Consider the following 22,391-nt stretch of genomic DNA (forward strand, 5'->3'; position numbering starts at 1 on the left):
TGGAACAAGATTGAGGAAGGCTGAAGCTCTTTCCGTGGCTGCTCAAATACACACAAAAGATAATTCCTGAGGCCAAGCTGACATTCCTGTGGTAGAAACATCTGCCTGGGGACACTTGAACAAACTCAAACTCACTGCTGCACATAAATTCTGCCTGCTCAGGGGAGGTGGATGAGAGAGGGGAGGCTGGAGATGAGACAAACTTACTTGGGGTCTCCTTTTTTTTATTCTGTTGGCCAAATTTAAGCACAGAAAGCATCAAACCCTCACTCTCCTGGGTAACCACATCCCAACCAGCTGGGCAAAATCACCATGTTAATCCATTGTGACAGCCCAGCATGGAGACAGGTGGGGAGCACGGGGATATTGGGGAGCATGGGGATGTTGGGAAGAACAGGGATGCTGGCGACAATTGGGGAAGCTGGAGAGCACAGGGATGTTGGGGACCATGGGGGATGCTGGGGGGCACAGGGATGCTGGGGACCATGGGGGATGCTGGGAAACATAGGGATGTTGGGGACCAATGGAGATGCTGAGGACCATCAGGGATTTTGGGGAGCACAGGGATGTTGAGGACCATGGGGGATGTTGGGGAGCACAGGGATGCTGGGGAGCACAGGGATTTTGGGGAGCACAGGGATGTTGGGAAGCACAGGGATGTTGGGAAGCACAGGGATGCTGGGGAGCACAGGGATGTTGGGGGCCCTCGGGGATTTTGGGGAGCACAGGGATGCTGGGGAGCACAGGGATGTTGGGGGCCGTCGGGGATTTTGGGGAGCACAGGATATTGGGGACCATGAGGGATGCTGGAGAGCACAGAGATGCTGGGGGCCATTGGGGATTTTGGGGAGCACAGGGATACTGAGAGCCATCGGGGACGCGAGGGATGCTGCGATGCCCGCGGTGTTTTCTGTGCCGCTGCCACAGGATGGCACCGCTCACCTGCGGATCAGCCGCTCCGCCGCCCCAAACTCCGCAGGGCCACCGCGGCAACCTTGAAAAGCAAAGCAAGAATTTATTGGGACTGTTCTGCGTTTTATTACACAAAGTTCAGTGCATTTAGTGGCTCGGTTTTGGCACGGGCCGTGCTAGCAGGATATATTTAGCCCCTTCACAGAAGTGCTGGGAATTCTGGGCGGTGAATTGGGAGGTGATGTGTGAGTGGAGGGCTGGGGGCTGTAAACATCGGCTGCTGCTGCACCCAGAGCCCAGCCGGGGGATCAGGAACGGCGAGGTCGGGGCTGCAGAGACCCATATTCCATAGGGAACTCTACTCTGGAACGTCTGACCAGACACTGCTCGCTGCTCTGTGCCTCAGTTTCCCCAGCTGTTAAAACCTCACAGCTCAGTGGTGCTGGGTTAATGCTTGGATTCCATGACCTCAGAGGGCTTTTCCAATCTCACTGATCCCTTGATTCTACCACAGACCACCTGGGCACTGCCCCGAGGCTTTGCTGTGTTCGTTGTGCAGCAGTGCCCAAGGTTCCTGCTCAGATGAAGCTCCCCCGAGCTCTGGAAGTGCTCCTGGTTCCCCAAGGAGTCACTGCCACTGGCAGAGCCCGCAGAGCCACCACATCCCTTGGGATGGGTCTGGAAGCAAAGATCACACCCCCTTGTGCTGCTGTGCCTGGAGCTCCACGAACCATGACTGTGGGACTATGGAACTGTGGAAATATGGAAACATGAAACTGTGGAACTGTGGAACTGTGGAGCCATGGAACCATGGAATTATGGAGCTATGGAACTGTGGAACTGTGGAACTATGGAACTGTGAAACCATGGAACCATGGAACTATGGAGCCATGGAACCATGGAATTATGGAACTGTGGAACTGTAGAACTCTGGAACCATGAAACTATGGAAACATGGAACTATGGAACCGTGGGACTATGGAACTATAGAACCATGGAACCATGGAACTATGGGACTATAGAACCATGGAACTATGGAACTGTGGGACCATGGAACTATGGGACTATGGAACCAGCCCATAATCCCAGGATGGTTTGGGCTGGTAAGGACCTTAAAGGTCATCTCCTTCCACCCCCATACCCGACCCCCTGCTCCCCTCTATCCCTCATGGAGAAGGATGCTGCTCCTCAAATTCTCACAGCAGTGTTGGGATGACAGTACTCTTGGGTCCTCAGAGCTTGGAATATGCTGGCTGAGAATTTTGGGGAGCTGCTTGGCTCCCTGTCAGCCTTGAGCCTCCAGAAATGGGGCATTAAGGGAAGTTTTAAAACCTCCACAGAAACATCTGGCCCAAGCTGAACCCCCTTCTTAATTTGTTTTACCTTAACACTACAATACACTATTATATCAAATATCAGTATATATACACACACAATTGTATAAATATGTATGTCTATATATACTGTTCTACACAATATACATAAATCTATATGGAATCACAGAGTGCTTTAGGTTGGAAGGGACTTTAAAGCTCATCCCATTCCACCTGCAGCCATGGGCAGGGACACCTTCCACTACCCCACATTGCTCCAAGCCCCATCCAGCCTGGCCTTGGGCACTTGCAGGGGTGTGACAAGTGTATATATGTGATAGATGGATAGAGAGAGAGAGAGAGAGAGAGAGAGAGAGAGATGTATGTATTATACATGGGACCTGAGGGAGACAGAAAACCCAGGGAAGGTGTTCAGGTTTCTACAGGTACCCTCTGCCAACACTCCCAGCACAGCCCCCTGCAGCCACTGCACAGAGACACTTGGGACACCAACCCTGTGCTCCCAAGGGCTGGAGATGTCCCTGCCCAGCCTGGCCTGCAGGGAGGAGGCTCTGCTGTGGCCTGAGCAGCAGCAGAGAGGGGAGGTGCATCCACACTGGACTTCACAGCTCCAGAAGACAGAAACTTAGGGAGAAGCCAAAGCAAATAACAAGTTTCCTGGAAAGGAAGGAACCAGCTCTGCTGGTGAAATCACACCAAACTGCCAGAGCCCCAGGCTCCTCATCTTCCCTCACCATTGCAGCTTCAAACAGGAGCTCCAGGACTGAATCCTGTAGTGCCTGGTTATGAGCAGCAAGGTCCTTTCCCCCAGAAAACCTCCCCTGCCCAAAGCCCTTCCTGCTGCAGTTATTGATGGGGGTTGGGGTGGCTGCTCAGCCTCAAACCCAGCTGTGCCCATCCCCTGCCTGCACTGAGCACATCCCTGGGGCTCCCTGGGGCAGCTCTTGTGGGGTGCAGGGCTGATGGGCTTATTGCTGTCATGGCCTCAAAACTGCTCTGCCTTTGGTCTTCACATTCAGTGGGTTCGGTATCAGGCTCTGTTTGCTGTTCTTGGAGCCTGAAGAGCTGATTTTTGTCAAGGATCTCTAACTCTGTTCTGATATAATAGAAGAATCTGAGCTTCAGGTGCAGGGATTTCTATCTCTGTAGTGGAAAAAAATCATAACACACAAGTTAAATGATGTGTTGTAATTCTCCACACGACCTAAATCAGAGGTCTCTCAATTCCTTTCTGGTACAACAGAAAGGTCTGAGATTTATTTGCAGCGAGTTCTGATTTCACAGATGAAAATTGTCATGTGTATGTTATGCTGGATATTGTGCAAAAATATACAAATAAGGTCTTTGAAGTGAATTTATAAATGCCAGGCCTTGCACTGCAGCTCTGATTAACACCAAATGCAGCCACGCTCGGTTTGATGTGGGAGAACAGACTTTGGTAGGCAGCAGGCTGAAGTCTCACTAACTAATTTCCCAGAAGTTATTAAAAATACTGGATCAGCACAGCAAAGCAGCCTGTAAAAACTATTATTGTAATAGGATAATGAAGAGAAGCTGGATGCCTTCATCCAGCAGTTACAGACTGATGGGTCTTTCCTTGTGACACAGAGGTGGGAAACAGCAGCTGGGTTCATCCCTCCTTTGAGCACAAAGCTTCAGGCCAGGGCATTTACTGCCATGGATGTGGATGAAACATTGCTGGGCAAGTCCAGCCTCACATTAAATATTTACATCCACAGAAGTCATGGCAGATTTCCCCCATAATTAATGTCTCATTTGGGCTGGAGTGCACTTGTTGGGCACGAGTATGAGAAATCTGTCTTTGTCTTTGCTAAGGGAAGGTCTTGGCACAGGGAAATCCCTCCCCTTTGCCACAGTACTCTGTTAGAAATCTGCAGCTGTCTGGAAGCTCATCCTCAGGGCTAAAATACAATTTTTAGGTGTATGAAGCAGGAAGGCACAGTGTGCACAGGGGGTGAGTTCTGGCCTACAAGGACTCTGGACAGGAGTGATCTCTGGAAGGATTTGCTATCCCCTGGTTTAGAGCATCTAACAAGTGCTTCAGCTGAGAGCTCCATCTTCCAGTGGGGATTAAAAATCTGCTTCAAAATCCAGTTCAAAGCAGGTTCTAAACCTGCTGGCTGTAATTAAGCAAGAGGAATTCACACACACAGAGGCAGGAGAAGCTCAAAGAGAGAAAAGCAGCACGGAGGTCCAGCCAAGAGAGCCACAGCTCTGAGCCCATAAAGCCATCACTGATTCTACTCAATGTACAGGCTGCATCTCTATTTATAGATAGAGGAGTGTCGAGTTAATTCCAGTTTGGCATGTTTGAACTAGATCCCATTCAGGGTGATGTGACAGAAATCCTGGGGAAATACCAGATCCCTGGAAATCAGCAGCTGAATTCACCCTGACTGCAACGGGAGCTGGGTTTCCTGGGGAGCTCTGAGTCCTGAACATCAGTGCAGAGAACATCGATGCTACCCCTGCTGACTCCTAGCTCACAGCCATGTGATCCCAACCATCTGTCTGCTCAACTTTCTGACTGAAGCCTGAAATACTTGAATTCCATCTGCCTTGTCCTCCTGGGAAAAGCAGAAAGTAGCATTAGGGCTGCCAAATTCCTTGTTTGCTTTGTCCCAGTGTGATCCAGAAGCTTGGGCTGGGAGGGGAGATCCCCCTGTTCCCACTCCTGGCACTTCCAATGTGGCAAAGCCAGGCTGGTTTTGAGGGGTACAAGTTATCTGCTCCAATCTCTGTCTTATTACTCTTTATATGAAGAATGTAAATTATTAAGATCCTATGCAAATGCTCTAAAAGGCGCCTGGGAAGTGCCCCAGCAGTGTGAGGCTGTCTGGCACTCTGGGGTGAGAGCTCCTTGCTCTAAGATCTCTGGATTCCATGGGAATGCCTGGAGTGGGAGGCAAAATCTGTCTAAAGCTAAATATTAGCAAATACTACAAAAAATTAATATCTAAAGCTAAATATTAGTGAATAGTAGAAAGGATTAATACCAGCAAATACCCTGAAGGGAAGGATGAAGGAGGCAGAGAAGACCTGAGCTGGGATGCTGCTGATCACCTCCCATCTCAGGGGGCTCCTTTGACACACTGGGCAGTCAGAATCAGATGCTTCTTAAATTGTTGGTTATTTTCTAATGTCTTTTTTTTTCGCCCCAAGATTCCTGCTGGCCAAATTTTGCTATCAGGGACATCTTTGCACCCTGATAACCTTCAGATTCTGTCTTTAGACGCTTTTGTGCAATCTCATCTTCTGATTTTCCTATTACTGGCAGGCAGGCAGGATACGGTGTTTAAATAAAATACTTGGTATTTCCACTGATGCTGCACAGCCAGAATTAATCTCGCTGGTGCTGCAGTGGAAAACAACGGAGATAAGCAACAAACCACTCGCTCTTGTGACTAAATTGAGCAACTCTGGTGGAATCCAGAGAGGGAGCAGCTCTGGGGTGCTGGAAGTGGCCCTTTTCCCGAGCCAGTGCAGCTTTGTCCTGGCGCTCAGCAACAAAAGGTTGTGTGCAGGAAGGAAGTGCTGTGCTTGTGCAGCCCTGGCTTCCCAAGGCTTTATCAGGTCTGCAGGAGCTCCAGATATCTCTCAGGACCACCGTGCAAAGCTGCAGGAAGTGCCTCGGCCTGACCTTTATCCACAATCAGAAGATTCCTTGGCAGAGCTTGTTTTTGCAGCCTCCACCTCAGGAATGCTGCGGAGCACTGGCTCTCCTGGGGTTTGGGGATAGGTGGGAAACAGGAGCGGGCTGGGCACACACTGACATTCCTGGGGGGCCCCGGGGCACCCCAAGAGCCCCTCGGCAGTTCAGCTTCTGAGCTTTGGCTGCCCTTCCACTTTCTCTGTCTCTCCCTGGACAAAAGCCAGAGCCTGGGTTTTAATCCCTTCAACAACCAAACCGAGTCTGATCAACTCTGGCAACAATTTTCTGGAGTGAGTGGGCAATACTACAGGGATCAGGATGGGTTGCCACTGCTGTGAAGCTGCTTTCTTTCCCTTTTTAGCTAAATTTAATTTCAAGTGCATGCAAGTGTGAGAGGGGAGGGAGAGAGTGGGACAATGTGATGCCTTAGTGAAGAAAACCACCATTTATTTTGTCACTTTTTTTTTTTTACATCATCTTCTTCATACAACTGTTTCTTTGTAACATTAATACATTTAAAAAAAAAAAAAACAACCCACCAAAATAGCTTGCAAAATTATATATATTTTAATATCCAAAAAGTACATTGCATATATATAGTAGCAAAAGCCCCATTTCCATGGGTAGTTCCTTCATACTTAAACTTTGCGATTATTGCAGAAATGTTACTTAAAAACACCCCGAAAGCACTAAGACCTAACTGTATTAGCTTGATCTTCTCTTCCCACTGTTAAATAATGGCATCAGTGCTTGTGTTCAACGTTCTGAGCAGACTCCAATGCTCTGGTTTCAGACTCCCCTCCTGCAATCGGATGCACATGGACCAAATCCCGCCCCCACAGAGTCCCAGGGGTTGGTCTAGACTAGATAGTTGTGATCCTGTTAATTGGCTGCCACTTAATACAAGTCAGCTAATGGGTTGTACATGGAAATCTCGCCCCCCAGACATCTGTTCCAAACCCCAAACACTTGTGGTTTACCCTCTGTTTATGGCACCAAACCGCTGCTTGTGCAGCGTCACATTCACATGTGCAGAGCTGGGGATGGCTGAGAGCTCTGGAAGGGGTTGGATTTCCACAGAACCCCCAGCAGAAGCCATCAAAAAGAGGAGTATTTCGTTGTTTTATCTATGAAGTGGTTTTAAGATCTTCCCAAAGTTCAGGATTTGGGTGAAAAGCAATCACAGAATATTGCAATGGCTGCCTGGAGATGTTGGGCCTGTTTTCAATCAGTCTCAATGCAAACCTGGGAGTAAGTGGAGTTAATTTGCAGACAGCTACAACAGACTAATACAGAAAATCCTCTCCTCTAGACAAACCCAGGGCAATCTGGAAGGTTTCTGGCCACTTTGGGGGTTAGTCATGGATCCAATTGCAGGACCAAGCCTATCTCCAACAGATACATTACTCATGTCTTATTTTTTATTTTTTTTTAGCAAAAAGTACAAAGCTACAGCCCAAATGTACAGATTGAAAAGATGTACAAATTACATTAAAAAAATAAACAAAAAAACCCGAGCTGATAGTAAAAAAACAAACCTGCATTTGTGACCGAGGTCAACTCGTTTTATTTACTCTTTCCTTTAAAACTGTGAGATATAGGGAAAAATAACTCTGCATAATTTATACAGTAATTTGCCTTCTGGTTTGTTGACCCTTGTTTGGACGGTCTGACAAACGCACAGCGTTCGCGAATCGGTGCTTCCAGAGCCCGCGGCTCGGGCGGAGCCAGGGACCTGCTGTCGATTATTCTCCTCACTTCTGCTCTCAAGGAATGTCTGTGCTTGACTTTGCCTCACACTTTGTTCTGGTTTCTGCTGCTTTCTGAGTTCACACACAATTGAATGAAGTTGTACTCTAGAAAAGTTCCTTCAATGCCCTTTACTTCTTAAAATATACATGTACATATATATATATATATATATATATGAATATATATATATATTTAATTTCCAGTTGGGTGAAAATCCTCCTCTGCCTTAGAGCTAAGATTCCAGTTGTGGTCCCCTGCAGCCCAACGTCCTCCACTGAATGGTAAAATGGCCAGTGAGAAAAAACCCATTGTGGTCATCTTCTCCTATGACCCACTGCTGCACCTATGCCTTGTCAAAAGCCTTTGAATCCTTAAAAATTCCTCTCATCCAAAAGCTAATAATCATTCCAGGGAATGGTGAACCATCTTCATTGTCATATCCTACAGAGGACATGAGCCTTAAACCCCAAAGAAAACGCTGAGTACTGGCCCACAGGAGCTTCCATCTCTCAGTTCAAGACACAAGAGTCAAAGTTACAAAAGTAAAAGGTTTGGTCCAGGAATAACAAATATCCAGTTTTAATTCTTCCCCAGAAAGGCCACAATTATCCATTGAGGGTCCCCCCAAACACCATAAAAATCCCAGGAGTAAAGAAAAAGTCCAACCAGACTGCTCAAGGCCACTGGCAGATCAAAGCATTTTAGTAATAGCTGCCCAAGTGTGGTGTGACGTGGGCATTGGGGTGGCGGGGCACGTTGGGGTTGGGGTAAATGCTTCCTGCAGGGGAGGTCCAATAGGGGGAGGCCGCTCCAAAGAAACTGGATGATGTGACAGGCATGGAGGAGGGGTGTGGGGGCACAAAGTTCACCTTCTGCTGGTGGGCATGGTAGGACGGCATGTAGGACAGATCCGACGGGTACTTGTACATGGAGGACTCGGTGGGGTGGGGCTGCAGGGCCTGGGCGATGCCGTGAAAGTCAAATTTGTAGGCATACCTCTTGCCATGCACTTTGGTCATAATGTTCTTGTCGTAGTAGTATCGCAGCGCCCGGCTCAGCTTGTCGTAATTCATGTTGGGCTTGCTCTTCCTCTCGCCCCAGCGCCGCGCCACCTCGTCGGGGTCTGTCATCTTGAACTCGCCGTTGGTGCCCTCCCAGGTGATGCAGGTGGCGTTGGAGCTGTCCGACAGCAGCTCCAGCAGGAACTGCCACAGCTGGATCTGCCCGCTGCCTGCACACACAGCCAAGGGGAAAGGAAATTGTAACAGCGGTGGGGATTTGCACCACTTAATGAGTGGTTTGTCTCAGTCTCTTTTGCCTTCACTCAGAGCCACGATTAAAAAATACACGATAGAAATGGTGTTTTCTCGTGTTTGGGCTTGGTTGTTTAATAAACCTTATCAGTAAGTGCAGAGTGTTCAACAACACTTCTAGCTACCTGCTAGAAGCGAGCAAAATGGAGAAAGATGCAGCTGCTACAAGGTCTCTTAAAGCTAAACAGTCCAATAGAGAATTAACACCTATATTATTTATACTTTTAACCCAATAACTAAATTCTCATGACCCTCAGTGTGACATTGACTGACCAACCAGAAACCACTACCTGAAATCGTGAAGCGGAAAGAAGATGAACAAAGAAAGAGACACCACCCAAAATCCTCCACCTTGTCCCATACCTATTACTGTACTGTAAAACCTCAAATTTAAAACCCTTCACCATGTGAAATCACACATTTCTATTTCACTACACACCTGTGATTTTAACTCCATCACTCAAATTTGGAAGCCTTATCCAAGGCCTCAGGTCCAAAGCAGTGTTCTCCAGGGGTCAGTGCCTGACAGCACAGAAAGCTCAAAATCCCCAGGTTTCTGGGATCCAGCAGGAAATGACTCGGGGTTCCTGCTCCGGGCACACACAAAGGCAGGAAACAGAAGGACTATCTCGATCTCGACTGGGAACTGCTCCTTCAGGCCTTAGAAAGGCAGCCCCAGGAGTGGATAAACTGTTCCCAGCAAACAAGTTACTCAGCCCTTTGTTCTGGGCCTGGGCCTGAGGTCACATTACCTTTCATAATGGTTGCCTTTGGCCTTAAAACCCTCGGGCTATTCATAAACAGGGCTTTCTGTGCCACTGCTCTGCAGAGCCTTCACTGCCTGCTCAGCACAGTGTGCTTCACCCCTGCACTGCTCACTCTTTGCCATGGAGATTGTTTTGGATACCTCCACCTCTCTTTCCAGTGGGTCATCTGAGTTACATAGGATAATTTGTTCCCCAGATGACTCCTAGTTTTACTCAGTGTAGTTGTGCAAGTGGTTAAGAGTAAATTAAGAGCCTTAGGAGGATGTTTCCTTACAGGCATCCCATGTTGCTCAAGCAGGATTTGCTTCAGACCTTACTCCCTAAAATCAGGGATTATTTACTGCAGATAATGTGCTAAGGACAGTTACACTGAGACTTTCAGAGATATTTTGTGTCTTTCTTCCTGTAACCCACAGCAGGCAGTGAAAAATTAATCTGTACTGCAAATCTGAGACCAGCACTTAAGTCCCCTATAAAACTCTTCTTAGGGAATGCTGGCTTTGGGTCAGAACATCCAGGATGGTGATTTTGTCCCGACAGAGGTGATGTTGCACCATGTTCCTCACTTTCCTGTAAGGATTTTGGCAAAAGCCCTTGTGAGGTCACAGCTATTGAGTTCAGTGGCTCTCACAGGTCCCCCCAAGGGTGCAGGGACAGCAGTGGAGGCTGGAACAGCAGCTCCAAAGGAAAATTCAGCTCTTTAATAAGGGGGGTCTGAAAAGTAAAATGAACTCACCTGGATTGGCAAGACGGCTGCTGGTGGGCCCCAGGATTTGGTAGGGATCTAAAAAATAAAATAAAGTAAAATAAAAAAATCACCCAACAAAATTTAAAGGATGTTTAATCAGAAAGAAACTCCAGGTCATTATGTTTTTTTCTAGAAACCAAATTTTCATTTTCTTTCTTTACTCTTTCTGCCCCTTTTCCCAGGGCCTGCAAGTGCTCCTTCTTTCTTTCTTTCTTAGCAAACAACCACCAAGTATTTCTGGAATCCAAAATGGCACAGCCACAGTTCCTGGCACTGCTCTCAGAGCTGCCTGCTTTTGCAGTCTGGGATGTCCTTGCACTGTGTGGCAACCAGAAAACAGCAAACGTGGAAAAAAACCCCTGTGGGATGGGAGAACAGCCACAACGCAGGAGCAAATGTATTTCTCCTAACAAGAAAGAGCTAAATGAAAGGAGAGCAGATGAGATTTTCAGATTCACTTGTTAGCAGCTGAGCTTGCTGCCCTGGGAAAGCAGGAAATATTCACCCAAGTCTCTCTCTGTGAAGCAAACACAGCATTAGAGAGATGAGAGTAACAGGAGTTTGTCACTGGCTCCACCAAGGCTGAGTGGTTCTTGAAAACCCCACAAAGCATTTATTAGGAATGAATTCCTTCCCTTTCTGTGGGGCCTCCTCAGCCCTAATCTCCACACTTTTCCTCTGTCTCTCTCTGCTTGTGGTGATTTGGATCTGCAGCGTTTGCTCGTGAATTGACTCGGTGCCAAGAGAACCAGAGGAAGGGGATGGAGAGCAGCTGTGGTGGGCAGGGAAGGTGGGAAGGCAGCAGGAGCACCCCCGGCCCTGCCCTGCCCTGCCCTGCCCTGGGGCTGCTTCCCTCCTCTGCTCTGCTCTGGGTCGGGGAAGCCCTGCTGGGATCTCTGGAGATGCTTCCAGAGGGAAGGGAAAGGTGGGATGCTCCAAGGGGACACTGCAGATCCTGGCACTGGGATGTTCCTTTGGCTGGGCAGGGCAGAGCAGCCACACTGAGCCCTTTGGGAAGGGCTGCTGGCACAGCTCAGCCTCTGCCCTGAGCCTGTCCCTGCCTGGGGCTGCTCCACAGTGAATTCCCCCAGTCCAGGGTTCCCAAAATCCACTCTCACCTGGCTGGGGCCGCTGCTGCTCCGTTGTCTTATTCACGTTTTGTGTCCCTGCCACAGGAGGGCCTGGAAAGAGAGAAGGGGTTTATGGGCACAGAGAACAGGTACAAAGTACAAAATACAAAATATGTCCCACACGAATCACAGCAACTGCAAGGGAAAGGTTTGCTCAGACTAAGAGCTGGTATTTTGGGGATTGCACCATAAAATTAAGAGATTCCATAGAAATTTAAATTTTCAGTGCAAAATGAAAATACACCAATAAGGAAAGCATTATACAGATATTTACAATTTGCCAAATAGGCAGTGAGACAAGGAAAATATTATGTATATACTTCATTAATTTTCTGTCTTTTATTGCAACTGAACTTCCACTCTAGTTTGCATCCATGTTGTGAACAAAAAATTGGGTTATATATGTACAAATTCCGACCTCCTTCCATGTTGGAGCTTTTCCCACATTTTGTGCAAATGCAAATTCTTTTTTAGGCAAAAAAAATCAGTTGAAAATATCATGGTGATTTGTATAAGTCCCTCCAGCAGGAATATCTGCTCCTCCTCTTGCTATCATTTCTCACAACAGAAAACTGTGACTCCAAGCAAAATTCTCACATTGGGGTGAACACAGCTCAGGAAGCTGCAGAGCAAGGGGAAGGGGCTCTGCCAGGTGCTGCCCCGTGGATTTCCAGCAGGAGTGCCTTGCTGAGGGTCAGATGTGCCCACCCTGCACAGGGAGCAGCCCCAGCAGTGGGGTAGGGGACAGTGGCTCAGAGCCAGCAGCCTGTGCCAGCTCCAACAGGGACTTTAGGGACACAGAATTGGTCTGGGATGTGACCCCCCTGCTGGGAATCCAAGCACTCCAAACCCAGTAAGAACAAGAGCTGGGCACCTCGAGCAGAGGGGCCCCATCTGCTGGACTTGGCCTTTCTGGGAAGTTGGCAAAAACTCTCAGATCTGTCCCTAAAACCATCCCAGCATGGGGCAGGCCTCTGTTAACAGGGTGCCTGTGAGAGGATTTGCTCCTGGCCCCTTAACCAAACCCTACAAGTGTTACTCTGTCCATGACATCATTCTACTTCTCATCTGTCCCCAATTCTACCTCTTATCTGTCCCCAAATCTTGTGCCCTTCTGACACTCCTAACACAAGCCAGCTGTGCCCAAGTCTAATTTTAATCGTCCATTGCACAGTTTGTGATTCCCATTGGGACAACTTACTTTTGGAGAGGCCAGAATTCCCATTACTGCCCCATCCTGTTCTCCTGACTGCATCATAGGAGGGATCTAATGACAAAAGACAACAGGCACAGAGGGGTTGAAATGAACTTCTACAAAAAAACTTTGTAAGAATCTGACTTTGCTCTGTGGTCCCAGCTAGCTTGGCTTCTGTAGGGCTGTGCTTTTTACTCTCCCACATCTCCAGTGCTCCCCTAGCCCCTCACAGAATATAAACAGGGCTGTAAATGCAGCAATGGGGCTCTTTGGGCAATTCTCAAGCCTGACATGTTTTGACCATGAAGTGCTATCATTGCACTCAGTGGAATTCAGTGTGACCCTTCCTACCCAAAAGGAGAAAGGAGACTCCTTTCTCTTAGCCCAAGATTCAGAGGAGGCAGAGGAGGAGGAGGAGATGAACCCTGTTATTAGTTCACAGAAATTAAATGAGGGGTTTAAATTTGGAGAGGCTGAGGATTGGAGGTCACAATAAGCAGGGGGTTTCAAGGAGAGGAAAAGGAGGAAAAGCATCCTCCAGGGACATGCCAAGTGCCCCTCTGGCCAGCACCTCCTGCCTGTGGGGCTGTGCAGCTCCCTGAGGATCCATCCCAGGCGCTGGCACATTCCTCCAGCGCTGGGAAAGCCGCTGAGGCTTTGAAATTACAGCCTTGCAGTTACTGGCATGGAAAGGAAAACACAGAGGGACGGGAGAGGGGAGGGTGGGGGAGCCAGAGAAGGAGGGAACAGAGGGGAATGGGGGAAAACAGAGCTCCTGTAATCTGCCTGTTTTTATTTTTATTTTATTTGTTTGCTTTTTTCCCTTTTTGCAGAAACCACAAAGCCCACTGCAAATAGATCAGACTGGAAAACAAACCTCTGTGGTTTCAGCTGGGACAAAGAGTGGGATGGGACAGCTGGGGAAGAGGGAGGTGACAGCCCCACCCCTGCTGTCCCAGCAGGGACACCTGCCCCATTCCAGACCCTGCCCCACTCCCAAGGACGAGGAGCAGGAGCACTGGGCACTGCCTTGGTGCTGTTGGACCTTTCCCCAGGCCCAGTGTCCAGCAGCTGTCCCTGCTCTGAACGAGCTCCTGTTCACAGAGGGGCATTTTCCTGACTGGAAAACCATCCTTTAATCCCAATTTATCCCAGTGAGACACAGCTCTCGCCAAATCAGGAGAGCAGTGATGGGGTCTGAGGCAGTCCCTGCCTTTTCCCATGTCCTCCCTGCAGCCAGGCTCTGACTTCCATTGCTCCCCTGGGATATCCCTCTGAATCAGAACAACCAGAGCTAGCAGAGCCATGTTTGGGGAAACGCTTTGAAAAACCCAAGTTCTGCACTGAGAAAAGCAAAACCTTCAGCAGTGTCCACCAATTGAGATGTTAATGTGCATTTTGGTTTGTTCAATCAATAAACAGTTCTTTAATGTACCATTAATGGAAATGCCATATGATGACTGTTAAAAGAAAGGCAGCAATTCTTTTTCCAACAGAAACATTCTTTTCAAAATAGGGAAAAATTTTCTTCCTAGAAAGTAGCAGAACTCACTGACAATTTTCAATTTTCTCTGATTCTTTTTGAGGCCAGATCATTGACTCAAGGAAATTAAATGCTGCAAAGAGGTTGCTTGATCCAGAGTCATCAGCGTGTTTTGAGTAAATAAATATGCCATGATTTGGAGAGATGATCTTCCTCCTCCGATTTAATCCAGGCTGACTGAGTCCCTTTGCCTCAGATTTTCCTCTATAAATATGGATTATGGAGCAAAGTGTAGGAATATATAGGGGCAGCCTTGTATTATAGGATGAGATTCAGCCCTGAGTGTGACTTTGCCACAATAAGAAGGGTTAAATATGATAATCAGCCATACAGGCCCTGCTATTGAAACACTGTGTGCACTCAGCTACTGCAAGTTTCCAACTCTTTCTTTCCTCTTAAAAAAAAAATTAAAAGAAAAAATCCAAATGCAGGAAGCTATTTTTATTTCACAAAAATCTCTGCAACGTGAAAGAACCACACCAGGCCTCCTGGCTTCCAGGGCCAGGCTCAAAAGCTGAATGTGTTTAAAGCAAAATGGAAAAGGCAGAGCCAGGGAACCCATCCAGAGACTCAGGTTCCTGCAAAAACAGGATCATTCCCAGGACCTGACACCCAGTGGCTCAAGGAGATCCTACAGAACTCCAGCCAGACAGTGACAGGGAGAGTCTTATCTGTCATTTAAACCATTTGGATTTTGCACCGAAACTTGCCATGGGATGGAAATTCAATTAAAAGACTTGGACTGGGGTTCTCTCCTGGTGTAAATCAGCAAATGGCTACAGTGGAATGGGGGCACATTTATCCCAGAAAGGATCAGGTCCCCATGTCTGGTTTAGACTTAAAAGGCCCTGTGGAACAAGAGCCCTATGACAAATGTGTGTTCAATACAAAATGGAATTAAAGAGCAGAAAATAAATCATAGATGCTTTCAAGAACTGTCATTCTGCAGCTGTCTGGTTTATGTCCAGAAATTCCCCAGCATGAATGCTCAGTCTATTAGGAGGAAGGTAAAGGATATTAATAATGCTTTGCACTTTCACAGCACCTTTCAACCGAGGATCTCTCAGCTTTGCAAACATTCGCACTCACAGCACGCCTGGGAAGGAGGTTAAATAGAATTGTATTTATTTGCAGGAATAACTGCATTTTCTGCAGCTTCAGCTGCCTTTTCCAAATGTACTGCCTTTCCCAGACATCAGGCTGTGTGGGGCAGGCTGCAGCACTGCTCTCTGTGCCTGGGCTCCACTTTGTCTCCCCAAATCTCCCTCCCCTTCTTCCTTGCCACTCTCTGTGCCCAACTCCCCAGACAGCCCCTATCCCCCCTGGAGTTCTGGGGCATATTTAGTCTGAACAGACTGATAGATATTGCTGGGGGCAGATGGACAGACACACAGACTCCTTTCCCAGGAAACCAGCCTGAAAATCCCCAGGTGGATTCCCACACCACGATCCCAAATCCTTGTCGGTCCTTTCAGCCTGAGTGCAGCCCAGTGAGCAAGGCTTTAGGGAGTCTGGGTTTGAGATATGATGTATAAGGGAGCAAACCCTCTCTGATAACCTTCAAAAAAAACCCCAAAAAACCCTGGTGTTTTATAAATCTGAGAGTTTGGGACTGAGGAGAGGCAAGGAGGGTTTTCACTGAACAATGGGCTCACAGTTCCTGAGCTGCTGGGAAGTGCTGACAGCCCCTTCATCCTGCTCCCTCCAGAGCACCTTTCTCAGTCAGGCACCACTTTGTGCTACCAGGCCTGCTGAGGCTTTCCAGGACAACAGTGAGCTTTGGGCCTGGAATATCCACATTTTTAAGGCCTTTATTTTTCTAGGATAGATACATTGGGGCTGGGTCATTTGTAGACGCTATAGGGGAATCTTATTTAGAATGCCACACATGCTGCCACTACAGGCAAGTCTGGGAAGGAATGGAGAGCCCAGGAATGTCTGGAGCTGGTACCTCCAAGGAAATTTGGCAGCTAGAGGATGGGAAGGGCAGAGCCAGGAAGGGAGACAGGGGGAAGGCAGACCCAGGTGTCCTGGGGGATCCAGACTTGTGAGGTGGCTAAGTGGTCACTGGGCCTGTATTTTGTGACAACCACTTTATAGGGAGAGAGGGGAAGGAGGGTCAGGTACCTGGGGAATTCTGTGGATCTCACAGACTGCTTCAGATTTGCAACCTTCTCCTGATTTGCTTCACTGAAATCTCTAAAGCCAAGTCCTGCCTGGAAATGCCTGTGCTCCCAATCTAGGTGATTCAGGTCATTCCAGAACAGCTCCTCCCGCATTCCAGGTTTGGCCCATGGATTCTCCAAGCAGAACACAGGCTAGGTTTTGCAAGGAGTCCTCCTGCTTCAGAAGGAGGAAAGGAGCCTGGTGTGGTGGCTGGAATTTAAATTAGCTTCACTAAATGGGGAAAGCAGACACAGGTGTCCTGGAGGCTGCAGACCTGTGATTAATCCCAGTGGTCCCTTGAGGTCTATTTGGCAGCAGTGATGGGGAGAGAGGGAAAGAAGGGCACAGGAGCCCAGGGCCTTTCCTGCCCAAGTGAGGCTGGGAGTGGTGGCACTGCCCCTGTGCCTTGGAAAAGTCCCAACATGGAAACAAACCCCAAACCCCTCTCCTGCTGCAATCCCAGCACATCAGCCAGGTCTGCCCAGGTCTGTGTGTCCAGCCCTGCTTATGCCCCTCTCCCCTCCTGGAGATCCCATCCAGGAGCTGGGGTGCTGCTCAAAGCCAGCTGGAGAGCAAAACCCAGACTGCAGCTTTGTGCAGGGACCAGGGAGCCAAAACCACCTCCAGCTCCTCCTAGAAACAGCCCATGGACCAGGTTAAATGGTGGCAGCAAACATTAAAGCTGTGTCCCTGCCTGGCTCCATGGACACGTTCTGAGTGCACCACATACACAGGAAAATGCTGACTGTTACACAAACACACACAGAAGACATTTCTGACTGTTACACACACGCACAGAGAATATTTCTGACTCATACACACACACACACACGACACCTCCTGCACACACACAGGACATTTCTGATGTTGCACACACAGAGGACATTTCTGACTGTTACACACAGGATATTTCTGACTGTTACACACACAGAGGACATTTCTGACTGCCTCACACCCAGTGCAAACCTCCCAGGGTCAGCAGAGGGAGCTCCAGCTGCTCTCAGCACAAAGCTGTGAAGGCTCTGGGCTCTCAGCTGTCTGTAGGTGTGGGCAGGGTGGGACAGGGACTAGAGCAGGGTCTGAGGATTCCTGTGGCCTTTTCCAATGGCTCTGCCAACTTCCCATCACATTTACCCAGGTCCAGGGACATGTGTGTCACAACTGAGCACACTGAGGACTCAGAACCTCTCAGCATCACTCCTGTGAGGAGCTGTTTTCAACTTACTTATATCTGCTAATTAAACAATTCATTAGCACACGTGCCACATGTCGTGCTCTTTGTCCTTCCAGGCCAGTGTTACTGTGACTGTTCCCATGGTTACAGGAGACTTCCCAGTCTTCCAGCACCAAACTCTTTCTCTTCCCCTTCAAGACACAATGTGCTGTTCCTTGAGCTAAGGAACCACCACTCCCAGGGTCAGAGGTGGAAATCAGTAATTCTAAGTCTCTTCACTAAGAGGAAGCAACACACTGAGTACAGAATGATTTCAAAGTTACTTCTATTTGACATTATCAGGCTATTTGATTATTTCACAATTGAAAAATATTATCAAGGCATCTTTTGCATCCACCTTGGTGCACTGTTGGACCCGATGAACTCAGAGGCCTTTCTAACCTGAATAGTTCTGTGATTCTCTGATTCTTCTACATTGCTGTTAAGCTGTTTCACAGATCCCAAATCCAGGCCTGGAACAGCACTGGGTTTTGACCTGAAGTCAACTCAAACCAAGTGAGAAGGGACTGCCTGCTGGATTTAGGTGAGAAATCTGCAGCAGAGATGGATGTGAAGAACAGATTTAGCTTGGGGAGTGTCTGAAAGTAGCTGAGAGCCTGGTTATGAATTGCTGCTTTTATAGAAATACAGATCAGAGGGATCAAACATTTCTGATTGAACTCCTGTTCTAAATCAGTGATGGATTAAAGCCCTGTGGCTGAAGCCCACTCATTGCAGACAAGATCTGGATGGTATAGAAACAGAACTGGGATTCAGTATTCCTGTCCCTGGCAGTGCCCAAGGCCAGGTTGGACAGGGCTTGGAGCAGCCTGGGACAGTGGAAGGTGTCCCTGCCATGGCAGGGGTGGGGCTGGATGTGCTTTAAGGTCCTTCCAACCCAAGCCATCCTGGGACTGTGATTTCCAGAGGGGATTTCCTGAGCTGGCCCAGGCAGGGTGAGCTCAGACAGGGCTGCCCTGTGCCCTGGCCCTGCTCAGAGCTGGGAGCAGGGAAGGAGCTCCCCAGGGCAGCCCAGAGCCCCAGCTCTGCTCCCCGTTCAGATTAAGGGAGCAGGGAAGGAGCTCCCCAGCACAGCCCAGAGCCTCAGCCCTGCTCCCCACCCAAACTCGGGGTCACTCCCTGCCTGCCCCCAGCCAGAGGAGTAGCCCCCAGTGGTGCCTGTGGCTGCAAAAACATCCCCGAGCCTGCAGCGCTGGCACTTCCTGAGCCACGTCTGCCTCACCCCTGCAAGCCTCACAAAGACACTTTATGAAGAAAAGGAGGAAGTAATGGGAAGATTTTTTTTCCTTGTTGTTGCTTTTTTTAATATCAGCAGCAGAAATCCCAATGCGCAGTGCACAGAGACTGAAGAATGTGTCCTGAGGATCCCTCCCAGAGCCAGCTTGGAAAAGCAGATGCTCTGCAGGCAGCAGAGATGTTCCTGAGCTCTGCAGGGCTGCAGGCACAGCCAAGGCACAGCTGCACATCCTCTGCACACCTACAGAACCACCCAAACCACGGCCAGCAGCGGGCAGGAATGTGCCCACAGCCCTGCGTGGGTTTTGCCCCCAGCACTGGGGTAAAACAAACAACTGACAGGCCTGGAGGTGGCTCTTGTTTGAAAAGCGCTCAAATGCAGAAGTAAAAAAAGCCCAAACCTCATATCCATGGAGAAAAAGGCCACGCACACATGAGAGAAAAGGGAAGACACACATGCACAGCCGTGGCAGTTTTACAGCTTTTAAGTCATCATCAGGAAACAAATTAACTCTTGTTTTAGGAAACAGCCCCAGCACTTCCAAGGCTCTGGGAGGGAGCGCCTGGCACCCCAGCAAACACAGGACCTCCCCCCAGTGCAAAAACACTCCTTGCACTGCACCCCAGGCAATAATAATGGCTCTTTTGCTGGGGGAAAAGGAAGGATAATGGTTACTTAGAAAGTGCTCCAGACAAGCTGTCAGGTTGAATTCAGAGAACTGGAGTCTACTCTGGGACAGCGCTGGCTCGGGGTGATCCCTTGTGAGTTGGGTTTCCTGCCTGCTACAGCTTAAAGACAACGATTCTTTGTTTCCAGTTTTTCTGGTGAAAAAACACACGCCTGCCTCCGAAGAGGGTCAGGGAGAAAGCAGACAAAACACTAACTCTGGAATTTCAAAGGAAAACAATTAAAAAAAAAAGAAAGTATAAAAAGCAAAATCCGAGCACGCTGGCTACTGTCTCCCCTGAACTCATAAATCCCTGCTTGGCCACACAGCCAAAATGAAAGGAGACCTAAAAAAGCCTCCCCTTTTTCTGCTGCCGAGCTAAAAATGGGATATTTCATCACCAGGCACACAAATATCATCGAGAAATGTTTTAGCAAGTACAGACAATTATGGGGGCACAAAGCTGCAACTGCTTTTCCTCTGCCACAACTGAAGATGGAGAGTTTAAAACCTTTGCTGGAAAAGGGGCTGCACTGACACATTCAGAGGAGAGTTTATTGAACGTGGTCAATATTTTTCACTTTAACCTTTTAGATCTGAAAAATGGCCTTTTCAGGAGAAGGGTTTTACGCAGGAATTGGAGAGTATTTTCCTGAGGGAACTCTGCTTATGCAACCACATTCCCTGTGGTCTCTGCCCTTCTCTCCCCAGTCCCTCAAAATCTGAACCTGTCACTCCAAATTGTCACTCAATTTGACAAGTGGGAGAGAAGAGTTTTGAGGAGTTCCTACAAATTTAAAGGGAACAGAGGCTGCAGCCCTAATGGTGAGACAAGCAGCTGCACAGACTCGTATTTTGTGAAGTACCAGGGAATTGGAGTGAGAGAGATTTTAATTGATGCTCCAACGCCAGGAAACTTTCTTAGGGCCCCACAATGAACATTGGGACAAAGCACCAGGAAATCACGTTGGATTTCAGAGTTCACTCTGAAATTTATTTATCTTCTTAAATTTGCCAACAGCCCCACCAAACACACACCTTGTACCCAAACAATGTCATTGTTCACACAACTTCTATAATGTGAGCATAAAGATGGGATAGCCACAGAATAAACCTTTCAAATTCCCCCCTCCATCCCTGTTCATTCATTCACACGGAGATTTCTTCCCTCTTTGAAAGGTACCACATCCCTTTTTCCTGTGCTCTGCTTGAGTTTGGGCTGGATTTCTGAGACTTTGCGCTGGTTTGTCACTGCTCTCAACCAAATCTGAAAGGTTCAAGAAGGATCCCATCCCTTTCTTCAGCTCCCTGGCAGGAGCCAGGTGGGAGTTGGGATTTTTCCCAGGAACAACTGGAGAACAAGAGGAAAATCCTTCAGGCTGTGCCATGGGAGACTCAGGTTGGAATTTCTTCATGGAAAGGGTTGGTAAACACTACCCAAGGAGGTTTGGAGTCCCCATCCCTGGAGGTGGCACTCAGTGCTCTGGGCTGGTGACAAGGAGGGGATTTGGCACAGGCTGGACTCGATGGTCTGGGAGGGCTTTTCCAATTTAAATCTTCTGGGTTTCTGGAGTTCTATTGCCTTGGGCTGAGCCCAGCATGTGCAGAGGATAAACCTGTGCAGAATGCAGCTTTTGAACTGAGATCCTGAATGAGCTGGAGACAAAGAGCCCCAGGAACCCCTCTGGTTAATCCTCACCTGTGATGCTGAGTCTCCCTGTACTAACCTGGGATCACCACACATCCCAGGCCAGGCATTCCCACAGGTTCATGGACACAGAGACTTCACACATCCACACACCAGGATTCTGCCTCCTTGGGAGCCCCCAGCTCTGCCCTGGCTTCAGCTCCTGCACGGCATTTTGCTCATGTATTAAACACATGAATTACACAGACCCCAACACACTAAAAACTTTAAAACCGTGCTGGAGCGAGGCCAGAGAGCTCAGAGCCCTTTGGGGACACGGCCCTTTGGCCTCCCAATGTTGTTGTACCTGAATATTCTTTCCATTTCCCCATGGAAACCTGCTCAAATGACACCATTCTGCAGGAGAGCAGTTTAAGGTCTCCCTGGGCTCAGATTCCTGTCCCTGTCTCCAGTACCCACAGCAGATCACTCACTGCTCCAGACAGCCCCAGAAAATGCCCCAGACCATCTCTGCAGTGGGAGGGGGACACAGCTCTTTCCATTCAGCCACCAGAGCAGCCTCCTTTCATTTTCCAGAAAACTGCTCTCCAGCCAAAAAATACTGGTGATTTTCATGAGAGCAATTTACTCCTCAGAGGCAGCTGAAGACAATTTGTCCCAGGGACGCTCAGTCCCATCCTCTGGAGTGTTCCTGAGGCTGGGAAGGGGAGAAGCTGAGGCAGCAGGAGCAGGACAGGGGTTCTACCTGTCTGCTGTGAGAACACTCAGCTGCCCTGGGCCCCAGCTGGGAGCCTGACAGGATCTGCTGTAAAGATTCCCAAGATTCCTGCTGCAGAGATCTGCACTCCAGCTCCCCTAGAGCAGAGCTGCATTCCTTCTGTGTGCAGAGCTGGCACTGCAGGGAGGAGAGGGCACAGAACAGAAGGGAAAAAGGGACTCAAGTCTGCAGCTGCAGCCAGGGCAGCAAACCCAGCACTGGGACATGGGCCAGGCTCCCTGTGCTCCCCATCCTGCCATGTGCTGCATCTGGAACATCTGTAGCTGTCTGTGCTGCAGCTGCACCTTTTTTTTT

The 22,391-nt window shown here is 48.7% G+C and overlaps 1 protein-coding gene across 3 annotated transcripts in view; it reads right to left on the reverse strand.

The window, feature by feature from the left end:
* Positions 1-6,341: 6,341 nt before the first annotated feature.
* The window catches only part of FLI1 (Fli-1 proto-oncogene, ETS transcription factor), a 91,374-nt gene continuing 75,324 nt past the window's right edge, over positions 6,342-22,391 (reverse strand). For 2 of the 3 annotated variants that reach the window (XM_088177778.1, XM_088177779.1), the window contains 4 exons: positions 12,831-12,896; positions 11,618-11,680; positions 10,488-10,535; positions 6,342-8,902 (listed from right to left, as the gene is read on the reverse strand). In XM_088177778.1, coding sequence (XP_088033904.1) covers positions 8,373-8,902; positions 10,488-10,535; positions 11,618-11,680; positions 12,831-12,896 — 707 coding nt within the window. In that variant the 3' untranslated portion in view covers positions 6,342-8,372. The remainder of the gene's footprint in view (positions 8,903-10,487; positions 10,536-11,617; positions 11,681-12,830; positions 12,897-22,391) is intronic. The other variant, XM_088177780.1, reaches the window with a different exon arrangement.

Source organism: Sturnus vulgaris, chromosome 23 (assembly GCF_052056855.1).
Source record: "Sturnus vulgaris isolate bStuVul1 chromosome 23, bStuVul1.hap1, whole genome shotgun sequence".
NCBI lineage: Eukaryota > Metazoa > Chordata > Aves > Passeriformes > Sturnidae > Sturnus > Sturnus vulgaris.